This window comes from Sylvia atricapilla, chromosome 7 (assembly GCF_009819655.1).
Source record: "Sylvia atricapilla isolate bSylAtr1 chromosome 7, bSylAtr1.pri, whole genome shotgun sequence".
NCBI classification, from domain to species: domain Eukaryota; kingdom Metazoa; phylum Chordata; class Aves; order Passeriformes; family Sylviidae; genus Sylvia; species Sylvia atricapilla.
Window position 1 is genome coordinate 11,189,638 of NC_089146.1, and position 21,354 is coordinate 11,210,991.

The 21,354-nt window shown below is 41.5% G+C and overlaps 2 protein-coding genes across 3 annotated transcripts in view; one reads left to right on the plus strand and one right to left on the minus strand.

The window, feature by feature from the left end:
• Positions 1 to 781, minus strand: part of TYW5 (tRNA-yW synthesizing protein 5) — a 161,565-nt gene extending 160,784 nt beyond the window's left edge. For both annotated transcript variants that reach the window (XR_010743982.1, XM_066322583.1), the window contains exon 1: positions 698 to 781. Coding sequence is in view for 1 of the 2 variants with exons in the window: in XM_066322583.1 (XP_066178680.1) it covers positions 698 to 775 (78 nt within the window). In the remaining variant the exon portion in view is untranslated. The remainder of the gene's footprint in view (positions 1 to 697) is intronic.
• A 713-nt stretch (positions 782 to 1,494) lies between these two features.
• On the plus strand, positions 1,495 to 8,534 carry MAIP1 (matrix AAA peptidase interacting protein 1). The gene is made up of 5 exons (XM_066322585.1): positions 1,495 to 1,826; positions 3,767 to 3,838; positions 5,622 to 5,748; positions 6,735 to 6,885; positions 8,114 to 8,534. Exons 1-5 carry the CDS (start codon positions 1,515 to 1,517, stop codon positions 8,190 to 8,192), a joined length of 741 nt encoding a protein of 246 aa, XP_066178682.1. The 5' UTR covers positions 1,495 to 1,514; the 3' UTR covers positions 8,193 to 8,534.
• The last annotated feature ends 12,820 nt before the right edge of the window (positions 8,535 to 21,354 follow it).

Sequence of the window (21,354 nt, forward strand, 5' to 3'; positions counted from 1 at the left end):
AAATCAATTGCTGAATGTTGAAACAAAATGCAGTACATTATGGAACTGTTTCTAACTACGAGTTCTTTCCTAGCTGCATTAGGAAGGATATGGAGAGGCAAAGACAATTACAGCCCACACTTTGTGCTGGGGCTATTGAGGAATCCAGCCAGACGAAGGAACAGATTCAATCTTTCTAGCCAAGGCTTAGCACAAAACATTTAAAAGCCCATACAGTTAAGTGCAGACTGTGAGCTGTGGTGATGCTGTTATGTTCTCATGAGAGAAGCTTTTTCCATCTATATCAAGGTTCCTTGCTGCTCACGACCACGAACAGGTTTGATCCAGCCCGGACACAAAAAGGAGAGAGACACTTTTTCTTTTAATTGGCACCTCGGAGGGTGAGGGGGGAATAAAACAAGAGATTACAAAGCAACAAAACTAACGATCACACTTTTTAACCCCTGCCAAAGGAAATGGACTCCCACAGAGATCACTTATCGGAACGCGCCAGCAGCTCACACAGGATCTGCCTATAGAAGCTCCTTGCTCCTAAACTCCCGTTCCCCTCACTGGATCAGGGCACCTTTCCGGGAACACACAAACCCAACCCGAGGTTTGCCCGCCCGCGGAGAAGGGGCTCTCGGACACCTCCTGCCTCGCCCGGTGTCCCCGTGGAGGCCAGCGCTCCGGCGGGGCCCGCCCCGAGCCCCCGTACCCGCGGGTAGATGTCCCGCTGGAAGCGCTCCCGCGTCACCCGCTCCAGCCGCTCCACGGCCACCGCCCGCCGCTCCATGGCGGGCACCGCCTCCGCCCGCCGCTTCCCCCGGAAACGGGAGCCCGCGCACAAGCCTTCCTGCCTCTCCCCGGGCCGGGAGCCCGCGGGTCAGGAATTGTCAGGGTTGGAAGGGATCTCTGGAGACCACAGAGTCCAATCCCTGCCACGTCAGGGTCACCTGGAGCAGGTGACACAGGAACACGTCCAGGCGGGGTTTGAATGTCTCCGGAGAGGGAGACTCCGTGACTTCCCTGCAGCCTGTTCCAGCGCTCGGCCACCCTCCACGGAAAGCTGTTCTTTCTCAAGCTGAGGTGGAACTGACTGTGGTTTAGTTTATGGCCATTACTCCTTGTCCCGTTAGTGAGCACCACTGAGAAGTGTCTGGTACCATCCTCTGGGCACCCGAGGCATTGATATGCATCCATGAGATCTTGGCAACCGCCTTTTAGGGATTTATATGCACTCATGAGATCCCCTCACAATCTTCTCCAGACTGAACAGGCCCAGCTCCCGCCGTCTCTCCTCATGACGGGAGATGGTCCAGGGCGTCAATCATCTTTGTGGCCTCTGCTGCACCCTCTCCAGCAGCTCCTTGTGTCTCTCGGTCTGAGAAGCCCAGAAGTGGACACCGTACGCCAGTGTCCGGAGGTGACCGGGGCTCGCGTCCCCTGACCCGGCGCCTGCAGCGGAACGGGCGGCCACAGCCGTGTTTCCGGGGAGCGGGAGTTGCGGGCGGACAGGGCGGGCCCGGGCCATCATGGCGCTGCGCTGCGCGGCTCCGGGCCGTGTCCGCTGGCTGGCCCGGGCGCTGGCGGGCTCTGCCCGGCTCCTGCCGCCGGCCGCAGCCGCACCGGGCCCGCCGGGCCCCGCCCGAACCCGTCCGCCCCAGCTCAGCGTTCGCTTCGCCAGCAGCGCCGGATCTGGGACCGAGGGCCCTCAGCGGCGTGTAGTGGTAGTGAGGATCACCAGTCCCATCGCCTGGCTCCGCACCCGCTTCTATTACCTGCTCATCCGCCTCTACTTCGACCACGAATTCAGCATCGAGGAGTTCACGCGGGGGGCCAAGCAGGTGAGCAGGCCCGGGGCCTCGGAGCGAGGAGAGCGACCGGCCTGAGGGGAAAGGTCCTGCTGACCCTCCCCAGGGGCTGCCGGTGCTCGCCGTTACTTTCGTGGAGTTAGAGAACCAGTTAGGCTGGAGAAGACTAAAGAGATAATCACAAATTCACAGAACAGGTGAGGTAGGAATGGAGCACAGTGAGTTATCTGCCCTATCCTCCCTGCTCCAGCAAGGCCCTCCTAGAGCACATGGCACTGGATTGTGTCCAGACAGGTCTGGAATATCTGCCGTGAGGGAGACTCCACAACCTCTGGGCATTCTGTTCCAGTGCTTGGTCATGCTGACAGTAAAGAAGTCCTTCCTTGTGTTCAGGTGGAACTTCCTTTGCGTCAGTTTCTGCCCATTACCTCTTGTCCTGTTGCTTGGCACCACCGAGCAGAACCTGGTCCATGCCCTTAGCACTCCCCTCCTTTAAATATTTCTACACATTGATGGGATCTCTCTCAGCCATCTCTTCTTGAGGCTGAGCTACTCCAGTCCCATGAGCTTTTCCTGTGGGAGAGATGCTCCAGTCCCCCAATCCTTGCTGCTGGGCCCAGCCCAGGAACTCTGTGTCTGTGTTGTACATTGAGTCCAACCTATGACCAAACACCACTTTGTCAACCACCTTCTGGCATCAGTGCCATGCCCAATCTTTCTTTAAACACCTCTAGGGGTGATGACTCCACCACCTCCCTGGGCAGCTCATTTCAGTGTGTGAACGACCCTTTCCATGAAGAAATTCCTCCTGATGTTATTAGGTGTGGGCATCATAGCACTAATGGAGTTCCCCACTGCTGGCTCCAAGCACCACACCTTGAGGCAGATAATATAAGCAGAGCTGTACTTTCCTTCAGGAATTTCTTGTTATCCCAGATTCCACAATTAAAATGAACTGGTTAAGCCATCCCCCAAAGCAGCATAAAGGATGGTGCCTCCAAATGTTACAGAGACTTTAGGGAGAAATGTGTCTCCTCTTAGCAGGTTTTCCTGAATTGATAAAGCTTGGACAGGCATAGAGCTGGTGTATATATTTATTTCTCCAAATTTATAAGCCCAGTAAGCTTTGTCAACAGAATGTGTCAAAGAGATAAGTATCTCAAAACTATTCATACGAAAATTACAGAGTTATCTGTTGGGAAACTTTATTATATTTACTTCTAAAAAACCAGCTCAACACATCAGGACAGAATGTTAAAGTTATTAGGATCAGCTCAAGAGAGGAAAAAACCCACAACCTCCAACAAATAATTTGACTCATATGCTGAACCCCCTGTTTTACCTTGGCCTGTTTGTTTGGTCTTTTGTTTTGGTGTTTGTTTTTACTTGATGTAGAGTCCTAAATACACAGTCCTTCACAAATGCACAACTTGAATATGTAGAGGCATAATTGTAAATATATGTAAATATACCTGCAAAATTGAGGGAAGACAGGAGAGTTGAGCTTCCTGAAGTCTAAAGACTAAACCAGATTTCTAAAGAAAATTTGTAAATTGCAGCATCAGTTTTACTGAAACCTGCAGATGAGTTGGAAAAGTGGGCAGGGAAACAAAATATTTATAGGGAAATACACAGACTGTCTGAATTATCAAAAAAAGTAAAAGCAACGTACAAAATGCTGTAATGCTTTTTTTTTTTTTTTTCTTTTGTAAACTATGAATTCACTTACCTACTGGAAACTTTGATGTTTTAAATAAGAGATGAAAAGAAATCATCTTTTTATCAGTTCATTAAATCACTCTTGCAATGCTGGAGGGATTACCTTCCAATGGTGATACCCTCTGAAAATGTGGAAACATTAATTCATGGAATATTTGGGTAGCTTGTCATACACCTATGGATTTGTCTGAAAAATAAGGCAACCTAGAGTTACTGGTTCATGTTTGGCTTTTGTTTCTGTTTTATTTTGGTAGGCCTTTTCTGTTGTTTCAAAGCTGCTGTCTCAGCGTAAACTTGACCTGCTGGAAGAGCTTGTGTCAGCAGAGGTAAATGATTTCCATCTCCTGCTCTAGCCACTGACTGTCTGTTCTAAAGTAACATGGATGCATTCAGCCTGTCATTATCTGCAAGTTGCCAGTTTGGTTTAACTTGGGAAAAACAGCATAATGTGACATAGGGTGGGCAGTCTTTTCTCCTGCAGCTTTTTTTATGTTTAATTTCAAGGTATGAAACGTAATTTGAAGTTATTGTATTTAAAACAAAATGAAGTATATGCTGTTGAGCATAAGGACCAAATGCCAGAAGGATTGCTGGTGTAGCAGGAAGGATGGAAAGGCAGCAGGCTCTGGATGGCAGGTGGAATTGTGTGTCTCTAGGTGTAGGCAGGTGGCTGGACTGACTCAGCCTGTGCACCAGAATTCATGTGAAGAAAGAAACTGGTTTGTGCTCATCCCTGCTGCACTGATACATCCCCACACCCATCAGATCATACAGCTGATTGCTGGTTTTGGCTGGAAGGCCTCAGTCTTGTGGCATGGTCTCAGGGATATGACTGACCTGGTTAAACATCAGTGCTGTGTTTTCTGTGTTTTTATGAATTTTTAATTGCTGAAGCTGTCTTGGCCTTCCCAGGGCATGGAGGTAGCAGATGCATCAGAGTCAAGTGGAGACACTCCAGGTCTATGTCTGCCTTGTTACAGGATGTCAGCGTGGCCTGTCCTATTGCCACCCATGCCTTTGCAGCAAAATCTCTGGTGCTGTTCTAGTGCATCCCCTCTGAACAGTCTTGCCTCCTCTCTCTGAACAGAGATAGCAATAAAACGTGAGTTTGCTTCTTGCAGTTGTTTTGTAAGGGCATCTCCTCTGCTTCCTCTTGAAAGAGCTTGCTCTGGTCTCTGTAAATTTTTTAGGTTTACATTGATGCAGAGACTTCATGTAAGCCAAGGATGTACTAAATGAGGCTGTGATGCCACACACCTTGTCATTTCTTTGGCCAGTGACTTTTGTACCTGCAAAATGTACTAGAAACCAATGTCTCCCTGAGAAGATTGACTCTTCCTTCCCTGTAACCTCTGCATTTGTTTGTTATTCAAAAATGGTAGATCAAGTTAGGGTAAAATTGAGTATTATTTTAAACTAAGTTCTGCATTTTCATCCTTCTGTGACTTGACTCTCTTATGTGGTGTCTGAGGTGCTACCTCTGTGCAGTTTTTGCACCCCACCATTTTCTGCTTAACACAACTGTGTGGATCATAGGACACTTAGATAATATGAATGTGAGTGTCATAAGGACATTATTACCAGAGAAACAATTTTTCAGTCTGTTCTGATTTGCAAGTGTTTAAACTTTCTCTAAATGGAGTGTGGATCACAAAATGACAAAGACAAAAACTCATTGGTAATGAAACTGGTTTTCAAATAAATTTGTGAAAGAGAGCTACAAGATACTGAATCAAGAGCTTAGGAACCTGCACACAGTGAGAATTCAGCAGTGAGAAGGCAGAGTGTGATTGTGGGAGCCAACTTCACTGGGCTGTTCTGGGCTGACATGGCTTGTGTTGCTGCTGCTGCTTTGACAAACATTTTCCTTTTCTAAACATTTTTAAGATGCTTGGTTCTCATTGGTTTTGAGCAGTAAATGGGCCTTCTTCAGTGCTGCTGAATTGGTGTTTAGGAGTGCCCAAACTTCCCAGTGCATTTTTTACCTTAGCTGTTACATGTGTTAGACAAATGTTTTAAGAGTACAGCTCATTTTACGAACTGCAATAGAAATAGATTGTTACTCACATTTCCTAATGAAAAACTAAGTGACAGTTTTTCTGAATTTAGGTACTTCAGGTGCTGAAGGAAAAGATTTCTTTGCTCCCTGACAGCCACAGGGATGCTTTAGCAGCTGACATTGATGCAATCATGTACACAACAGAAGGAGATGTTCGCATTTACTATGATGATGATGGTATGTTTAGAATCCTAAAACATTTCAGCAGTAAGCAGTCTTATTTCCTGGTTTTGCTACTAAACAGACATTTTCCATGCAGATGTGTTTTTGAGTGCTGTTTCTCGTTCCTTGTTTCCCTGTTTGTAATTCATCCATATAAGGTTTCTTGGTTTCCTTTTAAACCAGAGACAGAGATTATTGTTAATATGTCATGCTACTGTTTTGACTTCTGTTTGGGTTTTGCTTATTCTTCTTGTTTTGTACAGAATTTTAAGTTAATAGTCCTCAGCAATGTGAAACAGTCAAAAACAATTAATCTAATATATGCTGAAAGCTCTTTGCTTCAACAGTGAAAATGCATCCTGTGAGAAGAATAATGAAGGCTGAATAATGAAATAAATTTTGCTGGTTTAGTCTTTCTGTCATGAAATACACTTTGTTCTTGGATTCCTTAATTGGTTTGGTTTTTTTAAGCTAGTGATGAGCTCAAGTTTTTCTTTTGGTTAGATACCAGCATTGTGTGCTTTATTCGCTATCAGACACAAGTAGAGATGATGTATGGGTCTAACCCTGGGTCTTCAGTTGAGCATTTCAAGTTGTCAGACCCGGTAAGCATTTTTCCTGGTTTAGGAAATAGGATTTTCTTTTTCCCTCTCTTGGCTTGCTCCCATGTTTGATATTACTCTATGTACATTTGTTGTATCAGTGGTTAGCTTTGGAATTTGTGGGAGCCAACATTTTTCTACAGTTTCATTATATACACTGTCACACCACATTCAGGATAAAATACATATTTTTTTTTACAGAGTGTATTTTTATTGCTTGCTAAACAGCATGAGTTGGGCATAAAATAGCTTTATCACACATTATTCTATCCTGTATTCTTTATGCCTGAAGTCAGGTGTCCTTCCAGGGTCTCACTAGAATATGCCAGGCAGCAAATAGGAGTATTTGACCAATGGGAAACATGAGATCTGACTTAAGTTTTGATTTATTTCCAACAGGAAGAAAGTTTGTTAGCATCCTGATGTGCTTCTGGTATCTGAATGGTGCTAATCTACCTGATGAAGTACCAGGTGAAGCCAAAGTCTTCCAGATTGTGTTTGGAGATGAAAACACAAAAGAAAAGAAACATCTTTTAACAGCAAACTATGAGTAAGCTTGCTTGTCCCTTTCTTTTCCTGTGTCCATGAGGTGCCTGTGGGGTAGGCAGTTCTGCAAGAACTCCCACTGAGACACTGCAGAAGCCAGTGTTTTTAATTTACCTTGATTCTAATCTAAGTTAATTCTCATCTAGCTTTCCAGTTTTGGTTTTAGGGCCAAAATTTTTAAACACCCCTAAGGTCATTATGTTATTTCCTTGCCTTTGAGTTGACATTAATGGGAACTCTTTCTCTGTAAGGAAGAGCAGTATTTGGAGCACTGAATGAGGTTTCTCATCCTCAAAGCACACATTAGGAAAATGGATTTTCATAGGTGTCCTTATAAATAATGTCTATGTTGGTGTACTGATGTCAGAGCAGTGCAGAAAATATCTACACAGTTGGCAAGATGTATTGAAAATAAGATTCTCAGAAGCTGAGAGAAGTGAGGATTTTTGTGTGGTAAGTGCAGTATGATCAAGGATTTCTACACCCACATTTGAAATTGAAAATACGGAATCTGAGTGATGAGGAGATCTGAAACAAAGGTAACACTTCTGAGGAGACACTCCTGAGTACTTTTTGCCTGGATAGATTGTTGTGGATCCATCCCTTAGCTGAATTCAGCATCTTACTTAGAATTGGAGGCTTCTGAGGTTCCATTAACCTTGAGAGCCTTCCCTTAAAGCCTGAGTATCTTCCCAGTCCCAGCAGGTTATTTGAGAACAGGAGAATTCAGCTGGAAGCTCAGACTTACCTTTAGATAAGGGAGACTCAGTACTACTGTTAACTTGGTCTTTGTTGTAGTTCTGAAAATATATTACCTTTTAAACTGCTTCAGGAAAGATGAAAATTTTCAAGTAAAATATGGAGCACATGATTTCCCTTCACTTATATTCCATTAAATGGAACCTTTTATTTATAGATCAGGATCTTCCATAAAGCTTTATTCATATTCCTGCTGTGAAAACAGAATGCTTTCTTGATATCAGGGTCTTTACTGTTGCTGTTTGATCCTGTCTGGGATCTGAACCAAAACACTCTGAAGTCAGTGCATTTTGTTTCTTACTATAGAAATAAATTTTATCTTCCATTTTGGGGCATAAGCATTAAAGTTTAAGTAGCTTTTACAGCAATAAGTTTGAAGTAAAATATTTGTTCATGATTTGTTGTTATATTAGTAGCACCTTAAGGTCAAGTAAATTGTAACAACTCTTCACTTATTATCTTTCTTTTTTCAGGTTCCAAAGGGAGTTTACAGAAGGAGCAAAACCGGACTGGACTATTACACGGATTGAACATCCAAGGCTATTGGAATAAATGCCTTCTACAGCCTTTTTAAACACTGTAATTGTTTTGATGTAATAAATACCAGGCTTTTGGGGGTCTTTTTTTCCCTTCCTGCCCTTTCTTCCAAAAGAGGGATGAATTTTCTATGTATGACTTCCAAAAATTCTTTCTGAAGCTTGCACTGTGCTGCAGCATTACAGCAAAGCCTTTTCCCTGGAACAGGCTGGTAGAAATTTAGTTGGTTCCAGTGCTCATCCGAGGCATTTAGACAGCACAGTTTCATTCAGGCAGGTGTAATGGATGTGTCAATTTCTTATATTCTGAGAAGAAATGGTACTATTTGAAAATAAACAACACTTAAATGACTGATGACCCCTCTGAGTTACTTTCTTGTGTTTCTTTTTTCTCTAGGGACTATACAGTATATAACTGAATAATATGCAAGATGAAATAGAGATAGATGGACTTCTTAGCTTGTCTAGCCTCAGCAGTTCATTTTGAGGTAATCTTGCTTTTGAATATATCTGAGGTCAAGAAAATTAGAGCTGCTATTAGAATTTGCTACAGGATTGGAGAAAGAAAAAGCTTTTAGCATTGCACTGGGAAAATAGATCAAACATATATGTTTTGGAAAATTTAAAAAATAACCCATTCCTTTCAATTCAGTAATAATGTAGGCAATTCCAAGTTTAGAGAACTACGAAAGAAAAATCAGTAGAAAACATGAATTTAAAAGAGAACCTGACAGTGAAGTTAAATGAAGCCCTCTGTTTGAAATGTGTGTTAAAGAAATGACCAAATCCTTACAATTAGATGTTGCAACTGCATAATTTCCTAGTTGTCACTTTATCTCTGGTTTCTGGAACATGACAATCCTGGTTTAAGTAGATGGGGCTTTTCTATGCAAATCAACAAGAGATCATAGCATGTTTCTTCATCCCCTATATCAACTTCAAATATAAAGCTAACTTTCTGCTAAGGCATGTTGTAGACATTAGTGCAGTGTTTTGAAAGTGTAAAGTGTAATTACTGTGATTCACAGTAATTGTAATTGAAGGTATAAATGAAGTTTTCCACAGTTCAGCTCTTTTGATCCAATAACCTAATGAGAGGAACATCTAAAGCTTATCAACTTGTTGATAACACACTTTTGCTGCAAAAGATGTGATTGGAAATTTGCGTGCACTGTTTTATTCTTTGAAGTTGTTTGTGTTTTGTGGGTTGGAGCCAAAGGGGGCAGCAATTCGATGTTTGGGGTTTTTTTCCCTGCTTCTGACTTTCAATTAAAAACATTATCCTGGAGACTGCAAATCTCCAGCAGACACAGAACTGCCCATGGATTTATTGCACCAGAAATAAATCAGGCATATAAATTACTAAGTTTGTATTGGAAAATGGCATTCTCGCACACTGAATAAAACTGGTGTAATTAAACTGGGTTTAGAGTCTACTGGCTTCAGAAGAAAAAATACCACCCCACCCCAGAAAAACTCTCACAAATCAGCCCCAAATCCAACTTGTAGTGGACAGATGTGGTGGATTTGACTCCTCTTACCTGCCATCCCTAAATTCTCTGTCATAAATCTGATCATCATAGCAATTAATCAGACTGAAGTGATGCCCACTGATGAGCATTTGTCATTTCATGGCATCCACATTTTCTCTTGTGGAAAAACTTTTTTTCTGTGTCATTTGTTCAAGCAAAACAAGAACTTCTGGTTTCTATGTTCCTATCCAAAAGCAGCAATAAGAAATTATTTTATTTACTTCAAGCTAGTTCATAGTGAATATATTTCTCTGTGCTATTGAGGCTGCCCAAAATTCTTACGGCAAAAAGGATGAGTAAAGGGTTAACTTCATCTCAAAGATGGAGAGAATATTGTCTTGTAACTTGGGGATTTCCAGTGCTGCCACTCGTATACCTTACTCTAAAAATCATAATGCTAACTTAAGTGTTACAGAATTTGAAAAAAGAGCTAAAGGAAGTGTCTTATTAAAAACATCATCCTGATTTGGGAGTAATGATGCTCAGCAGGTAGCAGTGGAACAATGTGGGGATCTCTGTGTCATAGCATGCCATTGCTCACAGTTTCCCTTGCTGATTAGTCTCAGACATCACCTTGGAAATGACAGTTTATAAGGATATGGGTGTGCTTAATTTCCCTTCCTTTTCCCTGCCTGGTGTCCATTTCTGTTGCCTAATGTCTGGGGACAAGTACATTGTAACTATGGTATGCAGCCAATCTAAAATCCTCATTTAAAATGTTTGCAGTTTTAGCCTACAAATCTTTCCATTCAAACCCCATTAATTCTTGAAAACAATGTTACCAGGTTTGGTAGTGATTTTGGGGGTAAAATTCATACCTCTATTAGCAACCCTGACATGTCTGATTCATTTTACACAGAGCAGTGAGGTGACATGGTGTCTGGGCTACAACAGGATGCAGATTCTAAGTACCACACTCTTCTCCCCTGGGCAACATCATGATTCTTTAGGTCCATGTGCGGTTGGGAAGCCTTAATTTTTTATTTGTTCATCCAAAACTGTGATCATAATTAATAATTCCTGACAGATGCCTGGCACAATTTCAAAACTTGTGCCTAAATATTGATAGGCACTAATTAAATCTGGCCAACAAACTTCCCGTTAATTCACACACCCCACTCACCAGTAGATGGCCTTGGTCACAAAGCTATTGTGGCTGGGAAGTAACTGATATTAATGAGAGTGTAAGCGAGGTAAAGGATAAAATGGTAGAAGCATTAAGTGCTATTTAAATAATTTAGATTTGTCTTATTAAGAAGTGTTTGTATTTTTCCTGGCTTTCATAGTGAGTCAATGATAGCGTCTTGTGTTCTCTCTGCAGTGCCTGCTCTTTTTAAAGTGGCAATTTAGCTGCATTCCTAATGTGGGAAAATGTACTGTACATGTGAATTCCTGTAGGCACCTCTGTGGCTGATGGTAGCAAAGCTAATTTTTAATATTCACATTTTAAAATATGTTTATCATTTTGATTGTTCCTTTCCCTCCTGTCCCAGCATTGTCTGCTTACTTCAAGGGGCACATTCAGCTTTCTCCAGTTTTTAAGGCATGTTCAAACTTGACCTTATCATCACTTCAGGTTATATTTAGTTAATTATTTTGAGGTCTTGTGGCTGGAAATCTGTTTAGTAGTAGAAGTCATATTGTTTATCACAGTAGTGATCATACTCCTTCAAAAACTTCACAGCTCCCCTGCTTGCTTGTTTGTGGTGTGGTTAAACCTGATTTCTGCCCTATGTGCCCTATTGGCTACAGGTGGGGACTTCGAGATTCCTCACAGGCTGTAGTCACATGATGGCTCACAGCTTATAAGAGATGGGATACAAGAATGTGTAGTGCTTTTAGTTTCATTTCTCCCTTGTATGTGGGTGTGATAGCCTATCTGTTGGCACTGGACCACATGTAGACACAGGAAGAGGTATTCAGCTGTTGAAAAAGCAAGCATTGCCTACACAGTTGTGCTTTTGTTCTTCTAAGGAAAAGCAGCTGAGGTAAATGCTGTTGCACAGTGAGTACTGACCACCCCAAGTCATAGGAGTTCCCCTCCTTGTCTTTTATCTTCATTTTCCATTGCTGGAGTGCCAGCATTTTGGATTTTTATAGTATTGCCATAGGAGAGAGGTTGGCTAAGTCGCTGTGAACTTGTGCAGCACTGTTGAAAACACTCCCTTAATTATAATGCTTCTCTTATGTGTATTTTGTCTGATTTCAGTGGTGTGTGCTTTTCCTAATATAAAGTTGTTCAGGGGAAACTGTTCTGCATTTTAATGGGAATAGACTGCAACTCCTTTGCTGCCTTTGAAGTTACTCCATCAAAAATAGAGGGAAGCTAAAGTTAGACATGCTGTATTTTCTTGTGTGCCATTTCATCCCTCATCCCTGTCACAGAACAAGACTTTTCATAGTGAGCTTGGTACTGTAGTGCCAAGAGGCACTATGAGGGAAAGAAGCAGGACAGCAAAGAGAAGTACAGAAGGGGTGGCATCTCACCAGGGATGCATGCCTTTGCCTTAGGGCCATGAGGTATTTGGAAACAAGTGGTGGCTTGAATGTTCCTCTAAAATATATTTTGTAGTTGACAGTTACCTTTTGCATAAGAAGCTCTGCTTGTGTATGGGGAAGAAGTCTGACTTTTCAATATTAGAGCTAAAGTCCTGCCTTAAGTTTGCAGAGCTTTCCTAGTCTGACAGGGGAGCTGTGGGGAAAGGTGGGGTACACCAGAGCAACTAAAGGCTGTTTCTGCCTTACACTGACTAGCAGCTGGCACATCCCAAGAAATCAGAGTGAAAAAGGAGAGAAGCAGGGAAAAGGCCTTGGTAATTCCTCCCTTCTGAACTTCCTGCAACCAGTTAGCAGGTACAGCAGCTATAAGGTCAGTGCCATTTTCTAGGTCTGAAAGTGGAAGTTTCAGTGGTGCAGTTGGGTTAAGTGGGTACCTTGTTCCAGGTTGTGGGGCTGTCCCTGCATTGGGTTCTGTGTTCACTCATGGGGTTAATGCTGTTTGAGGACCTTCACATTGCTCATCTGCACTACACCCAGACAAGGTCATTACTTGTAATGTGTATTTTTGTAATGTGTATTTCATTTCATAAACTGAGAACAGATGACTATAAATAATTCTTTGGGGGATTTTTTAAAAATACTTTCATATGGAACAGGACTGAGAGATTGCAACATAAAGTGATAAACGAGCAAGTGAAAATGAATTTCTGTAGTCCAGAACTCATGTCATGCCAGGCACTGACCATTAACTAGGTGAAAATCCAAGCACTGCTACTGTGATTAGGATAGAAATTGTCATGAAGAGGTCATTGGAAGTTGCCTGAAATCTCTTATTCTGTATTTTCAAAGTACATATATTATTAAAGTCTGTAATCAGCTTAGTCAAGAACTTTGTCCTTTATAATTATCAGTGGGGTCACTGTCCCTTAGGCCTACCTCAGACTCAGCTCCCTTTAGCAGAACCTTCTGAGCTGTTAGCCTGTTTCCTACATTTTTGTCATTAGTGTCATTACGTGACTTTTGGCTTTTTCTGAGATATTTTCGATAAGAACAATAGAGAGATTGCTGATCCTCTGGGTGCAGTGTGCCTTGCTTGTTGGTACAGGAATCCTGCCTGGACCTCTGCTGGGATGTGCACTTGGAAGGCGTCATTCCTGCTGTTGTGAAGCAATGTCTGCCTGTGAAAACACTGTGCTAACCCAGTGGTGTGAGAATTAAACTGCGATTTCCATCTTGCCATAAGATTCCAGCCCTCCATCTGAGAAGGCAGTAAAGTATTTGTAGCAATACTTGTAAAGATAGTAGGACTATTGTGGCTTGAATTGTAAACTTACCATGTATGTACTTAAAAGTTTCAGAAGTAAATGTACAGATCTGATGTTAAGCCGGAATTTGTATCAGCTGCATTAAGACAGTAATTATAATAAGATCTTAGCACAATTTCTACTGTGAGTAAGGGAGGGCTTTTTCCTTTGTTCACATTGTTCTGTGGTGGTTTTTGTTTGTAGTTTGGTTTTTATTCTCTCCTAAACACCAGCAGTTAGTCAAGGCTAGAGAAAAGTGTTCATTGCGTAAGATGTAGCATAGACATCCAAGGGAAAATGAGATTATCAGTCATTTTTACATATTTCATGTTCCACTTTTAGATTCTGTGTTGGAAGGAAGTGGGATTTTAATGCCAAATTGGTAACGTTCACTGACTTTCTCTGCAGTGGAGGCTGTTGTTTCCTGTTGGAATCATTTGCATGTGTTTTTGCCCAGTTTTCTGCCGGTGCAGCTTGTGCTGCAGGATCTTCTGCAGTGTACAATTTAATCTCTTGCTTTCATTTCACTGAAGTATTTGGGTTTCAGCAGGGGTAGTTGGGTGAAAGTTAGTGCCTGCATTATACTGGAGATCTGCTTAAGTGATCTAATGGTTCCTCTTGGCAAAATCTGTGAAATTATAATAGCAGAAGTAGAGAGAGGAAGGGGATCAAAGGTGGGTGGTAATGCAGGATTCATATAAAGGGGAAGCTCTGTGTATTCTGTCTCTAGAGCTGAAGCAGCCTTGAAATGAAAGTAAGTTTAGAAAACTTGAGAAAAATAAATTATGAGAAGGTTGGTGTTCTGACTGGAGGTTGTTCTCTCAGATAAAAGTCTGGAGAACTCCCTCACACCTGAGGGAAGGAGAATTTCTTGTAGGATTCTAAAGTGGTGTCCTGGGAATCAGGAAGAAGCAAATTCTAGAGGATTAATAGTGAATTATCTCAATTGTGAGAAAGGTCTTTGGAACACTTTACAGAGTGAAGACACTCGTGCTGAAACCTTCACTTGAAAGAACCAGAGATTACTTCTCTCCAACAGTCAGTGCCTTCTCATGACACTGTCTGATACATTCAGTCTGCAGTCAAATGGCCTTTGGGACTGTATTTACTGTCATACAGCCCTCTTCTTTCCTAACCTTGCCGTTCTAGCAGTGGGTATTTGAGAAGATGAGCTGTTGACACTCATTCACTGATGCATTAATCCCATTGCAGTCTCAGAATCAGCTGATTGTCTTTTCTTTAAAATCTCAGTGCCTATAACAGGCTGAGCATGCTGCTGCAGAGCCTGCTGTATTTATCTACTGTGTTGGAATAATTGCCTCTAATTTCATATTTAAGAATTCTCAAGCTTAGTTTGTAGAATCTCATTTCTTCTGTTAAGCGTAGTAATAGAGTACTTGAGATTTCTCCCCAGCATTATTTCTGACCCTGTGTATGACCAGAGGGGATTTCTTTCCTTGTTTAACTGGGGTTTTTTTGTCCAGTCACACATTACCGCCAAAGATTTTTTCTCCCCTTGTTTTAAACCTTGTGCATTCCTATTCTTTTTACTATATTCAGTATGCTCTCCCTTCTTTCTTGTTCCTTTTGCTTTCTTTGTGGTGCATTAAGTGATTATTTCTTTCATCCTGTGCCCAGAAAAAAGATAAAATCTGTGTTTCAAAGATTATGCCCAAAGCTACTTAAAAAAAGATTTGCTGATTCAGACATTTAAAATTGCCAGAGAAAGGCCAGCTTTAGTTTCCTGTACTCAGATTTTCATTAGCTCTTATCTTGCTGCCTGTCTGCATGTCTCTGCTGGGACAGGCAGAGCTGTGTCACTTGAAGTCAAGGCCTGTCTAGATGACAGTGATTCTGAAAATTGGCCAGTGTACCATGTCACAGTTGTATACCCCCTCCTGCACTGATCTCTAGTCATATTCTCCATATGTAAATTGATACCCCAACTCTCAATACAGTTTATTTGATACATAAAATTTCTATGTCCATTCAAGCACTAATCCAGCCAATTGTTTGAGGACAAAAGACCTGATTGTTTGCTTTAGCTTCCCTGCTGCTTTACTAAAACAGTGACCCTTTAACTTATATTTACATGATCTTTCCTTTTTGCTTAAATTTTTCTTGAACTTTTACTAGACATTTACTTTAAAAACCCTCCCTGTACCATTTGGGTGTAGAATGAGCTACAAAGCAAAGAGGATTTTAAAAGGATTCATTTAGATACATAATGTTGCCTGCTTGCTTCTTAGCTGGTTTGCTGGGCTTTGTGGTTTGTAAGAGCTGTTGTGGGGGAGTTTTGAATCACTTTCTCGTCTAATCTCATGTTTGCATTCACAACAGGCTGCCTGTTTTAGTAGTCTTCTATATTTCTCCCCAGTGGACTATATTTCCTGTTTTCTTTGTGAACATCACCATATGTAATTGTTTTACCATTCTTGCTTTCTTCCTGAATGATTTGGGAACTATTTTGAAGCCTTTATCCAGATATACATACCTCTCCCAAGTGTATGATCTCTCTTATGTTCCCAGGTTAGTCCTGAACAAGACTGTTTTGAAATCCATATATGCACTTTCACAGATTTTGTTTCATCTTGCCTGCCTTTCTGTTACATTTCCTTGTGGAGTCTTGACAGCACTGTTGCAGTGTCTTGCTGATGCTACAGCTGTTTGGAACACACAGGTATCTGAGGGAAGTGGCTTTATGCTGTCACTTTAGTTGTTCTTAAACTGATACTCCTGATTATTGATGAAGACCGCATCTGAATATATGGTATTTGTGGGCTTGCTTGTGTATTGGTTTTTATGTTTGGGTTTGCTGATTATGACTTTTTTTTTTTTTTCTGAATGGTGCATCCAACTTAATGTTTCATATAGTAAATCACTGAATAAATTTGTAACTTCTGTCACCCAGAGCCTTAAGTGCCTGAGGTGCTTCCTGTTTCATATTCACAGGGCTGAAGTTGCGCATAATTAAAATCCTGTCATTTCAGCATGAATTATTTTATTGAATCATATTTTATTCACATGCATTTTCTCTTTCAAGGTTCTCTGGTATGCATCAAATACTTGCACATTAGTCCTACAGTCTGCTGTAGCAGCTTAACTTGGATTAATTTCTTATGCTTATTAGTTTGTGAAATGGCTCTGGTTTTTTGAGTTTTAGCTTCTGTGTTTTCCATGCTTCACTTTCTCCTCTTCTGGTTTTGTTTTTCCCCCTAGAAATTGTCTAGAAACATTGTCTTTTCAGTACATACTTGTATGTCTGGCCCTAAATGCAGATCAAAACTCCTGAAAAGAACACACTGTATGTGTTAGGGGATTAAATGTAGCATGGTCATTATCATTTACTTGAATAGCTTTCCATTGTTCACATTCTGTTATTCTCAATGCCATATTCCAGCCTAATATTCTCAATGGTGATTTCTACCAACGCAAACAAGCAAAACCTAATAAAAGTGGAAGAAAAGTCACTTTGGAAATGTGGAAATACTGTCCTTGGTCAGAGTGCACTGATGAGAGATAGGGATTTGTTTTGTTTTGTCTTCCCAGGGAAGAGCAGACTGTGCTGCATGGAGTTTCTTCAGGCACTGTGCAAGCTACTGCACAGTTAAGATTATCCTGGGATGGGTCTGCCAGAATTCTTAAACCATGGACTGTAGAGCTGTGTGTGGGCATCCCTAGGCAGTTTTTAAAATAAAGGGTACCAAAGTAATTCCCCATGTGGCATAAGGCATAAACACTTCAGAAGGGTCAGAGAGCATGTGTAAATATATGACATAGTAGCCCAATAATCCTGATATTTAAAGTATTGTTTCAGTTTTACTCATCTTTCTCATACACCTAACCTATATAAATCATTGCCCAAAAGGTGTTGTGTTCATACAGAAATGTTTGTGTGTGTGCCCTATAAGACAACCATGGTATCTGGTCTTTCTAAACCACTGAGAAATCAAAACCTGTTTTGCACGCAGCTTTCAGAGTATTTTATTATGTTCTTTTACATATGGAAATGGATTGGGTGGAGGAGTTCTTGGCTATATCCAGGTTCACTTGCTGTGGTCAATGGGAGAATACAGTTCTCCTGTTCCAGGCCAATACAGTTTCTGTATTAGAGGTCAAAGCCTCCCTGCCAGTATTTGTGCTTTTAAAGTGTGTGTTTTGCTTGTTTGAGGCCTGAGGACTCTGTTTCCAAGAGCCTCAGTACCTAATGGTTTGCAGTGACTTCAGCAGTGCAGCTGCCTAATAGCATTCACTGAAGTCAGCTCATGTAAAACATAACTCAAAACTTCTTATAAATGACTCTTTGATTTCAGTGTGCTTCAGGATATTCTGCAATTCTCTGGTGAGCCTAGGCACTCAACAAGGTAAGATGCTGCTGTGTGTACTAGCCCCAGTGCTACCAAATCTTCCATGGAAGTACTATGGTTTACAGTGTTTCGCTCTTGCTTTTTAAGTTCCGTGGATTTCTAGGAATTTGTTGTTTGTGTAGGGTTCGGCTTTTTGTTTGTTTGGGTTTTTTGGATCAAAACTATCTGTCACATTATAAACTTTATAATTCCAGTTTTAGATTGCTTTTATAATTCTGAGCCTCAGTTTCCCAGTTTGATAAGTTTTCTTAAGTACTGCTAGGAACATCTTTTTGAGCCTTACTGTCCATGTGGCTTTTGTCTCAGAGCAGGAGCAATGATACTCCTCTTTTCTCTGAGTGCAGTCCAAACCCCAGCTATGCATAAAACTGGCCTGTTTTATCCTATCATGGTCTTGGAGCAGTAAAATCGTCTCTCTGGTGTTCTGTAGGGAACAGCCTGGAGCAGAGCTGTATCTACAGCACAGAGCAGCTGTATCCTGCTTTCCTCAGAGCAGCAGAGCTCTCTGAGCCAGCCCTCTCCATGAACCAAGCTGTCCAGTGTTTGTATTGCAAATACTACCCTGACCTATACACTAGACTAAAGCTTCCTGTTCTAATATTGACTTAAGACTTAAGTATCAGTGGCTTATTTTTTTACATTATCATTCTCCTTCTTATTTAACAGTTCCCTGGGATATGCCGAGGGCCATAGTCCAGCCTTCCTCGCAGTCAGGAAGAGGGGAAGGGAAAAGCACATGAAGGACATTTATGAAAAGAGGCAGAGCTTGAATTGCCATGCAACTCACAGAGTATTTTGGTTCAGCAATCAAATTGTGTACTGTACTATTTGCCAAAAGAGAAGAAACAAAGCACTCATTCTCTTGAAAGCTCTCTCCTGCAGGAATTTTTTAGCTTACTTTAAGTTTCATATTATTTATAAGCTCTGACCCAGACTTCTCATTAACTGTTCCCAAAGCACTAGAAAAGGAAAGTAGAAGTACTTCCTGCTTCATGTATCTGGTTAACAGCTGTGCCTCTTAGAGGAAGGAGAAAATAGCCAGTAGTGATAAAAACTGAGCCTGCTCGCCCACATAGGGAGCACTGCTGCAGTGTGAGCTGCCTCTGCCCAGGATCCTCACGTAGCAGCACTCACTACAGTGCTCTCAAGTGCAGCTTGCTGAAAACAGTTTTATTGTGGGCAAATAAAAGTTTACTCATCCTCCTTGCCCCACCACTGGCTACCTATGCCTTCTATTAGTTCTTTGTTGGTTTAAATGTTTTTTAAGAAAATGCTAGGCTGGGCTTCAGGAGAAGTACAAATGCTCAGAGGTTATTGGGTTCTTTGTTCAGATATTGCCCTGGCTCAGCAGTTGTGAGTATTGTGAAAGTGAGACACCAGTTTTATTGCATCTCTGCATGTGATCAGCCCTGCAGTACTGGGTTGCCTTCTTTCAGCAGCAGTTCTCCATTGTAGAGCCTGGTCTCTTCAGTTGAACCAGTGCTTAGGCAGACTCCTGTCCCCAAAAGGGTATTGTTACATCAGACCATCACCTGCATAGCTGCTGGCATCCTCAAATTACATACTCATCTTCCCCCTTAGTTTTTTGTGGTTGTACTTCTGAGCCAGTGTTCCTGAATACAAACAGTCAAAAATGACAGCAGTGGCTTAACATTGATTAAATGTAGTAAACTCAGATCTGTCTGCTTTTGGTTTGTTTTATTCTGACTTTCTGAGTTTATATGCTCATTAAAGGCACATTGTGGAAAGCTTTTCTCTGTGATGTTGAAGACAAGGATGGTGTCTTCCAGTGCCACCAAGACTGTCCCCAGTTCATATGTTTGAAGGAAATCGGGATTTAGGATCTGTGTGAGGCATGATGAGAATCCCAGGAGCAGATTGCAGGGTTTACTTGTGTTTGCAGATAGGAAAAATACACAAGCAGGAGCCAGCTGACCAGTCCTGCCTGTGGAAACCAGAAAAACATCCTCAGGTCTTTTTATCTATGCATTGGCACCTGAGATTTTCTTTTTTTAAGTGGCACATACATTGCTTCAAGGAGGTGGTGACATTCTTGCCCAGTCTGTACTGTGTAAGTCAAAACCATCTAAATGCAATTCTACAGGTTGCTGTCTCCTGAGGCTTAAACTTTTCCACCTTTTCTGTTTTACAGTATTGAAAGTACTGTGTACCTTTTTCAGTCTTAGGGAAGGAAAGCATTTCTAATCCTTCCAACTCAGGAGAATTTTAATGCACTGGGAACACTGACAGTCTCTCAGTATTCCCCTTCAATATATGTTTTATATATATTTATTTTAAAACCTCAACAATTAACAAATCTCCCCATTATTTACTAAAACTCCATCTTCCATAAGGCAAGGCCAGAATTCATAGTAGTTCCTTGAATATAAGCAAGATCAGCATGCAATCATTACTTTTTCAGATGGGAAGAAGGGAGTGTAGAAGGGTGTTCTTGTATGGCAGACTGTTCCTCTGAATGTTCGATCTGTGTCCAAATGAAAAAAAGGATGCCTTTGTATTTATTTTAACCCAGTTTGTATTTCCCTGTCTAGAGTTTTACAATTTTAATGACAATTATGAAATTTACTTCTCACTAGACAAAGGAGTAGCTACATAATGAAACTGGATCACTTCTTTTCAACGAACAGGAAATCCTCTTGACCAGCTTAGTTCCTGCCCTAGAATATATTGTGTGTGCTTTACCTCTACTCATACATGCTTGCATACATCTGTGGAAGGTTGGAGGAACTAACAAGTAATCTAGGGAATTTTTAAGAATAAATTCCTAACTGTCAGCCAGTCTGTCATTCCAGTTACCTGGAATTTGTTAGCACTTCTGAAGTTTTGACTGAGAGAGACAGCTCCAAACTGGAAAGTTGTGTATTTTGAATAGCTTAAGGTAACTGGGATCAAATTGTTAGGAAGGTTACTCTTGGCTTCCATGACTGTTAGAAGATTTGGAAGGGGGTTATCTTGATGACCATAATGCTGTGCTCTTGGCTGCCTGAGTAAGTAAACATCCCTGTGTAGAGCTCCATGTGCTTCTTCTCAGGTGACAAATCTGTTTGGTGTCTCTCTTCAAAAGCTACCTTACTGTCTTTATTTCCTTTAAAAATAAAACCTCCTATTTTCTGCGAGGCAGCCACAGGGGAGTTTTATGTACATTAATTACCTGGATATTATGCATTTAAAGTGCTTTAGGAAGGAGGATGCAGAGAAACACTGGATGGAAACGTTGGTTTGAAGCTTGCAGTCAGTTGCAGTCCTGGGTTTTGAGATGTGAAGTTTCAAGCTATGCAAGACCCACACTGTCTTCTGGTCTCTCTACAAGCTGGGGTTGTAATAAAGGGGAGCAGAACAGCCATGGTGTATCTCTCCTCCCTGAGGAGATTCTACTTCCTTCACGTGATGAAGCAGCAGAGGAAGGGAATGGAGCAAAAGGGATTCAGAGAAGCTGCCTTGTGCTAGGGAACCTT